At 35.6% G+C, this 12,312-nt stretch overlaps 1 protein-coding gene across 1 annotated transcript; it reads right to left on the bottom strand.

The window, feature by feature from the left end:
* Nucleotides 1-246: 246 nt before the first annotated feature.
* Nucleotides 247-8,170, bottom strand: LOC132056043 (lysine-specific demethylase REF6). Its single transcript, XM_059448086.1, has 7 exons — nucleotides 7,078-8,170; nucleotides 5,825-5,903; nucleotides 5,300-5,367; nucleotides 5,025-5,175; nucleotides 3,122-3,801; nucleotides 2,372-2,995; nucleotides 247-1,829 (listed from the first exon to the last, which is right to left on the bottom strand). The coding sequence occupies exons 1-7, from the start codon at nucleotides 7,898-7,900 to the stop codon at nucleotides 499-501; spliced, it is 3,756 nt and encodes a 1,251-aa protein (XP_059304069.1). The 5' UTR covers nucleotides 7,901-8,170; the 3' UTR covers nucleotides 247-498.
* Nucleotides 8,171-12,312: the final 4,142 nt, after the last annotated feature.

Raw genomic sequence — 12,312 nt, 5'->3', positions numbered from 1 at the left:
AAAGAAAATGTAGAAAATAAATGACTATGAATTCTTTGATTGATAGTCTTTAAGTGAAGATGCACAGGCCTAGATGGTTCCTCAAATAAATATTGCATAATGATGAACCTAGCTACTCGTAGATAATGCATAATGATGTTCCTGGAACTTAATATGATTGAACTTTCAGTCCTCTATTTGCAACACCAGAGTAAACACCTAAAATTACAAGAGTCTAATCCTGCAGCAACTGAACAAGAGAAGATGGAAAAAAGAAAAGAATCCACTTCCGGATTTCAATTTCAAATGTTAAATTACTTGATTTTGGAGATAATTCTTACAGGATTGAAGCAATTGAACTACTTCAAATCAATGAATGGGACCAATGAGGTACCATGACTAAGGATATCTGGTACCAAGAGAGACTTACAAAACGAGACTTGAACCTACCCCTACCCCTATGTCTGTTAACTGAACACAGTTCCATCAGTCATGTCAAATTACAATTTGCTTCCTTAGTCAACCTCTTACCTTTTTCGAAATGTGGCCTGTCTTCCGCTTGTGACGACTGAAATCTGAGACAAAACGAAATGTCTGACCACAGCCGGACTCAGTACAAACATAAGGACGTGCACCTGTATGAACTCTTATGTGTTCAGTTCGAGCCCATGCCCACTTAAACGTCATTTTGCAGCCCTTCCAAGGGCATTTCAGAGGACGGTCGTCCACATGAACCCGTCGATGCTGTACCAAATACTTGTGTGAGAAGAACTTCTTCTTGCACCCTTCGACAGGACAGATATTCTTTTTATGCAATGTAAGCTCCTGCTTTGAGCTAAAACTCATACTGCACCCTTCGAAGTCACAATGATATTCTCCTTCCTTATCCCTCGTCTTTTTACTATTATTACTTCTAGGAGCCTTCGTTACTGGTTCTTTCTTAGTGTTGCTATTTGCAGAAGGAAGTCTGACCTTAGGACCTTTCTCTGATTTCTTGCTTTCATGCTGCTTGGTTGGAGCTGGTTTGGACTTAACCAACTTGGAAGCTGACTCTTTGCTTGGTTTTGGAATCCTTTTCCTCAGACGGGTGCTAGGACCACCATCTGGATCATCATCATCAACGAGTGAACCAAATCTCTTTTTCTTATCAACATCCTTTTGAGGCTCAGGAGTTTCATATTTAATCCTCTTACTCCTAAGATTAGTTTTCCGGTACTGCTGAAGGCAATTAATAAGTGAAGAATCATCATGATCATCTGCTATTGTTAATTTAGCATTCGAAGCATTCCTACTTTCTGCTGTACTCTTCCTCTTTTTTCCAGTCTTGCAAGTTGTAGCAACAACTTTACCAGTCGGAGTCCTTTCACGTGGTTTCTCAGACTTCACCTCAGTCTTAATCTGGACCGAGATGCTTTTGCTCTGTTCTTGTTCTTCATCAACATCCCTCTCAGCAAGCAGAGGATGAACTTGACTATTCATCCAGACTTTCCCACACCATTTCCCAGCAACAATTGCTCTCCTCTGCTTCCCTGACCCTCGCCCGGTATACTCTGATTTTTCTGGGGCATTATCTGGAGAACTACGACCAAATGCATTGTATATAATGAAATTATAAGGCATCTGTTTACTATAGAGAGGAGAGCGGCTTAGATTGGCGCTGTAGAAGAGGTTGATGTCTAATTTCACAGTCCAATCCCCATTGCCATGTATAGCTTCTTCAATTTCCAAAGCTGATTGTATCATTTCCTCATCTTCTCTAGTGGCCTCACAGAATGAAATCTCTCTCCAGAAATGATCACTCCCCAACTCTTCAGCCACTTTTTTAGCTTGAGATTCTAGCTTAGGATAGTCTGCCAATATTTCAACATGTGTCAAGGTTATGTGAAAGAATCATACCAACACTATAGCTACACGAGTACATAAAGAAATGTTTTTGTTCCAATCTTACCTTTTATGGTTTTGTTCCAGTCTTACCACTTAAAATACATCAGATGTTTTCAATCACATACTTTTATATTTCTCAACTACCTAATAATGTTTATCCATAACCTTTGCTTTCTTAGAGAGTAGTAGTTGTTTCACTTCATCTTGGACATCATGATGGGAAAAAATCACAAATCAGTTATCTCATTTAACAGATGAATATTAATAAGTAACACTAAGGTGCAACTTCCAATGGAGATCAAATTATAACAAAGCAACTGGGACCAAAGCTCCGCTATTCTCCTAGATGAACATTGGATAGCCTTGCCTCAGGCCAACTTAAAAATGAAATAAAAAGCTAGAAAGAAATAAAGTAATTAGAAAGATCTTTAAACAGTGAAGAGAAGACATATAAGAGCTTATTGCAGCAAGAGTAAGCTGTTTAGCCAGAAACCAAATTAGAGCTCACCTGGATGACAAAGAAGAGAGATATGTGCTCCACCAACTTGTCGGAGCTGTTCTTCTACTTGTACAGCATGCTGGAGACAGAATACATGTATTCTGAAAGAGTCTTCATCAGATGTTGAAGTGAATTGCATACGCGCATTGTCAAATGGAGCAACAGCATTGTTTTTTGCTATTTCCCCTTTATTGGAGATACAATCTGCAGCAACTTGATGGGATCTTACTTGATGCCTTGACGTACCTAACAATGTATTTGACTCCCCTGATGGGGAATTTTCATTCTCCAAGTGAATGGAATTGTCAAATTTTTGACAGTCTGTACCTTGAGATGCAGCTCTTTTTTGTCTGTGGTTTGCGTAAGGATCAATAACTCGGAGAAAAACCTCATCCTCAGAATCTGTATGTCTGCTTTCACAAGCTTCAACAGGAATATCTGCCTCAACCTCATCTTCATCAGAATCTGACGAATTAGCATAAGCTAAAGCCAACAGGCCAAGGGAAGAAGTTTCTTTGCGTGCTTTGGTCCTTGAAAGCCCTTCTACACTTCCATTATTCAATTTCCGAATTCGATCAGATGACTCTACTGGGACATCAATCAGGCCACCAGGAGCCCTTTTACCAAACCATCCTGTAAACAACACATAAAGTTTAACTATAACTTGTCCTGCAAACCAAATATGTGAATAACAAGAGACAGGATTTAAAATCTTAGAAATTGCAAAATTTGCGACAGATCATTTCATGAAGAAGGTACCTGAACTGGAATCTGATTCTGCAGCATTTGGGTCCCTACCCATAGCAGCTACACCTCCTGTCCAGTCACTAAAGTTACGATAATCAGATGACATCAAATGATGAGCAGCTGCTTCACTTGGCCGAATTATGGCCACACACGTATAACATAAGATCCCACAAGTTACACAAGAAAAAAGTCCTTGCTCTGACAGCGTATCACATTTGTAAGCCATTCCTCTTGCAGTGTCCAGGTTCATCCGTTCAGGCTCTGGAGAGGATTGGGCATCATCCTTCCTGCCAGAGTCTAGCAGTCTGTTACCAGCATTCCAGAAAGAGTACTTTCCTTTCTCCAAAGAGAAACTTGCAAATGGCTTCATCCCCTGTTTCCTGCCTAGCATGAGATCATCATATGCGGAGTCTTTATTACTCTTCACCTCATGATCTGGACAGGATAAACTGGTGAACAACTTGGAATTAACCTTTAATTGGGACCCAGCTACTAAATTAGAGCAAGTAGAAATCCCTGTAGAATTTCGAGGGAGAAGTACAACAGGTGATCCTTCTCGAAGAATGTGAAGAAGATAGTTGTTACTGTTCATATCCTCAACAAATAGTTCTTTGACTAACATATCTCCTTCACTCTTTTTCTTGTCCTTCAGGCGAGAACTCCTTGGTTCTATCCTAATGTTCTTTGGTACTCTGCAGCAGAAGATTAAAGAAGCTAAAGAAACCAATAAACAGACCCCTACCTAACATACAAGATGCTCTAAATAGATTGTTACATATATTCTATAGTCTTAAACCACCATACAATCATGCAAAGAAGCGGTTCAATCAGAGATATATAACCAGCCAGCGCGACTCTTTAGATGTAGGGATGCAAAACTTACTAAAGTACTATTTATCTAGTTCAATCTAAGATTCCCTGCAACTGTATATACAAAGATGAAATCATCTGGATGCAGCCTTTCAATGGTTTCTTCCTCCATAGTACAGAAAATTATGCTACAGAAAAGTAACAGCAGCAACGGCAAGAAGAAGCGTAATGTAGTAAGAGTGGGAGAACACACTTAAATCTGGCAACTGAGAGTAAGACAGAGTCACTTCAGCACAATCCCTGAAACTACCACTGTGTTGGCTATCCAAGATCTTAATCATTGTCCATCTACACTCCCAATCCCCTTTATAATATGCTAAAACAGAAAAGACAGATCCGCATATGACCAAAAGGTCCAAAACTTGATCTGCTTTGCTAAATGAGTCCAATTTTCATGCAGAATTGCTAGGAACATCAAACATGCAGTCTCATAGAATAACCATGGCAATACAATGTCACTGTTAAACTAAGGAAATAAAAGGTACAAAATGATAAATTCCTAATCTTTGAAGATGGTCTAACAAGCATTAGACGGTCAAACATTTTTTAAAATATTGTCAGACACATGCCTATGTGAACTACTTCAAAAGAAGGAGATCCATTGACTTCAAGATAATTTAAGTTTGTACAGGACTCGGGGGGGATCCTTTGTAGAAAACAGATCAAGGAGAGAGGGAAAAGAAGGAGAACATAAAGCAGGGTGAAAGGTAGCGAGAACCCAAGTGCTTAAGCAGACAACCTCCAGTAGAGACTTCGAATATGAATGAATGGAACTACATTGATAAAAGTAATGATCGTTTATAAGAAGTTATACATCTTATGAGTTCACAGGAATCTTACTTCCTTGCATCTTGATGTGTAGATCTTATTGTATATATTGATATACAAGGTAGGCAAAGCATAATATCGTAAACCACAAGAGAATAAGTATTGCAAAGCGAAACCTGAGGATAGGTCTACAGGCAATCTATTACAATTTACCTTAAGGTTTCAATAATGCAGGAATGGTAACATGAACAAATTTACCTATGGCAAGAAAACAAACCTTGAACACAGTGAAAGTGCTAGATCATAAAGCAACTGGAAATGTGACACCATTGGAGGACAATTAATTGATGCTCTACGGATCGCAGCATCTTTTGCAACTCTCAACCACTCAGGAGTAGCAATATTAGAAGCCTCCCCGCAATTAAATCCTAAATTTTAAGATTGTACAAAGTCCAAAAATTGTCATTTTCTGGTAATTATCTTCCTTCAACAACTACAGAGGAACAAATAGATCCCAATACATAATTACATTTAACAAAGAAATTGTCTTACCGTGACTAAACCCTGAGTGATAGGCTCGTGGAAAGGTAACAACAAACTCTCCGGCATTTTGCACCAGCCTGAATTCAAATAGGATAGTCAGGAGTTGAAATGGTGTCTTGCCACCAGAGAAAAACATCATGCATTAACCACAGAGATGATGTCTCTACATTCATCTAATAGTGTTTACTGTGAAAACAATCAAAAGGGTTCGAAAACAATCATTAATATGTCGCATATGACACAGCTAATGGTTGAAATACTATTGATCCTTTTCCCACAAAACCAGGCCAACTAATGGTTCACATATAGATGTCTTCTCCAGCAAAACGGACAATATCTGCCTTTCTCTTATTCCACTTTAGTTCTCTGTCATGAAACCTATACCCATTCAGCTTAAAAGCTTATAATAAAATACCCTCTATGTATACAAAACAAGAAGCAATTAAAACCCCCGAGGTCATCAAAATGCCAACAATATTAATTTGTACACCACCAATAACACAGAAACAAAAATTGCAAACACCAGTATTTCACCTGCAGCATGGAATACCAGCACTTAGCAGTACTTCAGGTGACATAACTGTGGTCTTCTCCCCAAGTGTAGCAAAGGTAACTGAAAGAAAATGCAAAATTATGGAGTTCAAATTCACTGTGTATACTGGTTGAAGATGTAAGTGATCAAAATATAACTAGAATTAATCTAAACATTAACTGAAGTCAATCATAAAAAGAAACAGAGGGATCAAACCTATTGCAGAATAGTGTACTTGTTTAAGAATAACCATGTACGACTTAACAGAGAATTATATATACCAACACCTGTGATGACTAGGATAACCGCATTATTGCCTTTTCTAACTTAACATATTCAACAAGTGATTTTGAGGCTAATGTCGTAAGTTTTCAATGTTTTTAGTCACAAAAGAGAATTTGATGAAGTAATTGGTTAAAGACTGGCAAAAGTTCCTGGCAAGTCCAACTTGAATATCCAAAAGAAATCAAAGGAAAAACAGAAGGGGAAACTTGATAGATTTTTGCCAAAAGTTTCAGGTGATTTATTGTTTTTGACATGCCTGATTAATGTATTAGACATTAATTCTGACTTGAAATCCCGTTGGATAATTAATTTGGCGATAATTTCCTCTGAAGGAGAATATATTCAATGATTTAAAGAACTGATTACGACTTAATGGAGAATTATATATATCAACATTTCCTCTGAAGGAGAATATATTCAATGAATTAAAGAACTGATTACAGCTTAACGGAGAATTATATATATTAACACCGGTGATTATCCAGCAACATACATGTATAACATCCCTGGACATTGTAAAAACAGAGCTTTGTATTCTTTTGCAGTAAACTGCAAAAAGGAACAGAGTTGGGCAAATTTGAGTTATCTGTTTGCTTCATAGACTGGCTAGGACTAGAAAAGGCCCCCCATATTTAGTTCAATTTTGCTTAATTCACTGCTTACTAACAACTAAACATAAGAAGGGTAATGACATATGTTGTTTCTCGTAACTAGGGGGTCGTTTCGTTGCTGGTTGGGAAGTGAATTATTCTTGTATTAAAACCAGCATAATTAGTGCCCTGTTTGGTTTAATTGCTATGTATAAAATTCAGCACACTAGTTACGGTGTTTGGTTACCCGCTAACAACCCCGCATAACTAATACCTGCAAACGACCCCTTAAAGGTACAAATGACAGGAAACAGAAAACAGGACAAATCACTTGAGCAATATCAATACTTCCATATAATTGGAGTGTCAATACAACTCACCAAGAGGATTAGTTTCTCCTGAATAACCTTGGACCCTGATCACTTCCTCAAACGCCACAGCTGCATCCTTAGGCACACCATACCAAGTTTTCCCAGCACCCATATGATGGTAATTCAAGCTATGCAAATCATGATCTTCAACATGCCAAGCAAACCAACTAAACATCATAGCAAGATACACCATAGGTGAAGTTACCCCTGGAATCTCCTCTTTCATAAACTTCAGTAAAGACCCTTTTGACCTTGACACACCTCTCATATTCCACTCTGTATCAGCCAAAGTACCAACATCCAAATTACTCCCAAAAGTAGCCTTTTTTGGTGCAAATGCAGAACCAGGCATGTCATTTGCATACTCAACTGAAAAGGGTTTATCCACAGTAGCTTTCCAATAAAGGGTTTCAATTTCAAGTGGTGTCAACACTTTCTTGATCTTTTTCAAGTAATTTTTCTCAAAGCTTTTAGCTTTAGCCTGAAATTGCTGAACTGTATAGATTTCTCCACTCTGCCAAACGGGTTTCTTAACGGGTCGGTGTTTTCTTGGGCAAAACCCGATCTGTTGTTGCCTAGTAGTGAATGTTGGACCATTTGAACCGGGCCTAGCTGAAAGTGACCGGTTTAGGTTAGAAAGAGCGGTTTTTTTTGGCGGTGCTTGTACTGGTGGTACAATTTTGCAAATTCCATACTTAGAAGCTTCTTTTTCGATCTTGAAAATGTAAGCAATGGGATCTTGAAATTCTTCTAGGGTTGGATGATACTCTGGTGCTACTGGTAGGGTTTTTAGCCATGGAAACACTTCAATGTTACTACTTGCTTCTGCCATTAATCAAAAAAAATAAAATTTCCTATATCCAAAGCATATATATGTAAGATCTATGAGAGAAACATTGTGTTAAAGGGATAAAGAGAGGAGAGAGAGAGAGGTGTTAGAGATTCTCTTCTCCACCATTTTTTTTCTCTTTGGTATTTATAGCAGAAAGGAAGTAATAATTTTTATAAGAGTTAGCTGAGTGTTAGTATTTGTTTTTGTTTCTCTTCCTCTGTTCTTTGTGCCAAAAAAAGAAAAACAGAGGATAGAAAAAAAAGGGTGCAGCAGGGGAGAGAGTAAAAACATGTGAGTGGGGGAGGGGGGTTTTATCTGGGTTTGCAACGCCATACTCTTGAAAAGGACACCACCGTTTTTAGTGTATTCCATTTTTGCCAATCACCACTCCTATTATTATTCTTAAGGGGAAAAGGTTGAATTTTTTATTTTTTTTTATTTAGTTTCGATTCACTTCTACCCTTATCGGTTAGCAAATTTATTCGTCCTTTTTGAGTTTTCGCATCAAATAAATAGATTGCACGTGTTAAAATAGTTCGATCTAAATATGTCATTTACTGTATTCCATTTTTGTCAATCACCACTCCTTTTTTAAGGAGAAAAAGTCGAAAATTATTCTTTTATTATTTAAAATTTCTTAATTGTACTTTCTTTTCTATAGTTTTTGTTCGATTCCACCCTTATAGATTAGCAAATTCATTCGTCCTTTTCGAGTTACTGCGTAAAATAAATAGATCACATGTGTTAAAACAGTTCGATCTAAATATGTCATTTAGTATTCCATTTTTGTCAATCAACACTCCTATTACTCCCTAACGTCTCAAATTAATTGTCGTGATTCTTATACGGTCATGAAGTAATATTAATTAGGAGGCAATTTTTAACTATTTTATTTTTCATTCATATTTGAACAATCATAATATCGCTCTGTACTTGAGGTGTTTGTAGTCATTAAAAGCAATTACTAAAGATAAAATGAGAAAAAATAATTAACATTTTTTTAGTCGAACGGTAAAATTTTATTTTAACCAACTAGAAGTATTTACACCTCCTGCTCATTGGACTCTAGATATAGAAACTCGCAAAAATAAACTCAATGAAATCCTATACACTGTCCCCAGTATAACCTCACAGGTCCTCCAGTGTGTTCATCAATTCTAACATGGGAAACTATTTTAAAATATTAAGCACTCTTTTCTATTTACAGTTTTGGCCTACTATATGAAGCATCAATACTATTTCTGTGACTCTATTTTCCTTGGTTCTCCTCTATTGTTGAAACCTTCTTGCATTTCTTGCAATCCATGTGTGATATACTGTAACTGCAAATACAATAGAGCAATGTAGACTGGATATCTGCTTGTTGTTTTCTGAGCCACCCATGCTATGTCAGCTTCCCAAGGACCAATCTGTTTGTCGAAGCACATCCAAGAGATCAGTGTCCTCCAAATGAACTGAGAATAAGAGCACTGGAAAATAGATGGTCCAGAAATACTATTATATCTGTCTCACATAGCCCACAATCTTTTGCAACTTGGATTCCCATTTCTATAGTCTATCCACTGTTGCCAATCTTTTTGGTATAGCTAGTAGCCATAGAATGAACTGGTGTTTGGGCACCAATCCTTTCAACAACACCAACTATTCCACTGAACTTTAGGTCAGATAGGTTGCATTGCTCTTTCAGCTTTGCTAATACTGAATTTCTCACCAGCGACAAAGGAATCAAGATCAGTTATACCATTGGTCAGTACTTCTCTTATATTAAAGATTTTCTACCATTAATTTTGTCTTAAACTTCTAATACGATAAATAATTGGAGATAGATGGAGTATTTCTTTCGGGGGGAAAAGGTTAAAATTATTCTTTTACAATTTGAAATTGCTCAATTTTTTAGTCCGCCATTTTGAGTTCACTTCTACACATGCCCGGTTAGAAAAATCATTTGCCCTTTTCATTAACTGAACTTCCCCGTAAAATGAATAGATTCCACGAGTTTTTCTAATCTACGACTTTGGGTTCACTTTTACACATGCCGGTTAGCAAATTTGTTTGCCCTTTTCATTAACTGAACTCCCGTGTAAAGTGAATAAATTTCACGTGTTTCTTAGCCTGCGACTTTGAATTCACTTTTACACTTGTCGGTTAGAAAATTCATTTGATCTTTTCATTAACTGAGCTCCTACATAAACTGAATAGATTTCACGGGTTAAAATATTTCAATCTAAATATACCATTTTATCTTTAATTGTGATTAGAAATTACTCTTTGTTATACTTTAGATTGGAGGTTCATTAGTGTTTAAAACAAAAATATAACTTTTTTCTCATAGTGAGTTAAAAGTAGACCTAATATATAACTAGTTTTTCAGCACGTGCATTGCACGTGTATGCCTGATTATATATCATATAATTTTATAGTAAAATTTGAATAAATAATTTTAATATGTTAAAATAAATTAAGTGGTGCTTCTAAATAGATAGGACAAGTAGAATTGATAATATGGGATGAAGTTCCATGACCAAGCGTTACACAATTGACAACAACTAATTTAAAGATCATATAAACGTGAGTGAATCCCGCTTTACCCTCCTAACATTTAAGGGTTGGGAAACGATACCCCCCTCACATATTGAATGGGAACGATAATCCCCTATCCAATATTTTTCGGTAAGAATAAATAATTAATTTCAAAAAAATAATAAAAAGTCACTAAACTAGCCATTGAAACGAGATTTAATCTTTGTTAAATCTTACCTATATTTTTCTCTATATGTCCAAGTTTTGAATCTTTCGTCTATATATATATATTAACAATTAAAATTAAAACACAAAATTTGGTGGACTGGAAACCAAAGAGAAGATAATTCAATTGCTTATGTAAAATAGTGCTAAATAGTAATTATTAAATTTATCAATATATCTTACGACAAGTAACAAGAGAAAGTTTCTATTTATATTGTGGACGAATTCAAAATCACGACTAAAATCATATATGATATTATTTTGATTAAACGTAAGATACTAAATGAAAAAGAAAATAATTAAAATATCATAGTAAGAAAAACAGAATGAGAAAAGGGTTAGAGAAGTGTGTGTGTGTGTGTACAAACACACATATTCATTATGAATTAAATCTAAAGATTAAATCAAATAATATTTAAAAACATTTAATTTGTTTCCTTTAATTTCACAGAAATATCGTTAATTTGAGATATTATATTGAAAATTAGATGATACTTGACATTTTGTTATGATACAATGCACTCAAACAAGCGACATCACAATGTAACATAGATTAGTGTCTTTTAATATCATCATTCGCTCATACGGTACTAATAAATTTGTATTTAGATTGTTGAATAATTAAGATCTTGGCCCTCTAGTCCCCCAAACAAAAACAAAATAATAATAATAATAATAATAATAATGAACGAAATATAGCTTGAAATTTATTAATAGAATTTTTCAAGTAGTTGTTATACATTATTTTTAAAAGAATAGGTGAATGGAACATATGAGTTATATATTGTATTTAATTCTAAAAAAAAGAAAAAAAGATCTTTATTAAAAAACAAAAGATTCCACGGAAAATATTGAATAGGGGGTTATCATTTCCCAATCAATATATGAGGGTATCTTTCCCATCCCAAATGTTGGGGTAAAAATTAGGTTATTCACTCTATAAACGTCAATGGACCTTTTGGCTGAAAGAGTCATGGTCTTTAAGGAGATTGTTGTCGAGTATTGTTGGTTGTTCGAAAATCTATAAGAACAACAACTATTGTTGTTGAAAGAAAGCGAGCTAAGAACCAAGTGTATACATCCGAACCCCTCCAAATAGAAAAATTACAGATGTATATTGAAGGTTAAAATTATTTTTATGTATATATGGTAGGTATTGAACCCTTGACCTTGAAACAATGTTCTTATTTCATATTTTTGAATCCTCACGTTAAAATCCACAGAACAACCACCGGTAGTGCCAGATTCTACTACATCTGTCTCACATAGCACACACTCTTTTGCAACTTGGATTCCCCATTATTGTAGTAATTTTTTATAGGAGTTAGCTATGTGTTAGTAGTGGAGTAATATTTGTTTTTGTTTCTCTCCTCTGTTCTTTATGCTAAAAAAGAAAAACAGAGGATAGAAAAATGGAGAGCAGGGGAGAGAGTAAAAACATGTGAGTGAGGGTGGGGGTTTATCTGAGTTTGCGCGCGCTCACTTGAAAATGACACCGCGGTTATACTTGTATTCCATTTTTACTAATCACTACTCCTAATATTATTTTTTTAGGAAAAAAAAAATCAAAAATTATTCTTTTTATTATTTTAAATTTCTAATTTTTCTTCCCTTTTTTTTTTTTTTTTTTATTTTTTTTAGTTTTGTTCCTTTTACCCTTTTAAAAC

The sequence above is a fragment of the Lycium ferocissimum genome, chromosome 5, assembly GCF_029784015.1.
Source record: "Lycium ferocissimum isolate CSIRO_LF1 chromosome 5, AGI_CSIRO_Lferr_CH_V1, whole genome shotgun sequence".
NCBI classification, from domain to species: domain Eukaryota; kingdom Viridiplantae; phylum Streptophyta; class Magnoliopsida; order Solanales; family Solanaceae; genus Lycium; species Lycium ferocissimum.
Note: the sequence above shows the minus strand (reverse complement) of the source record. Positions and strands in the feature narration are given on the sequence as shown.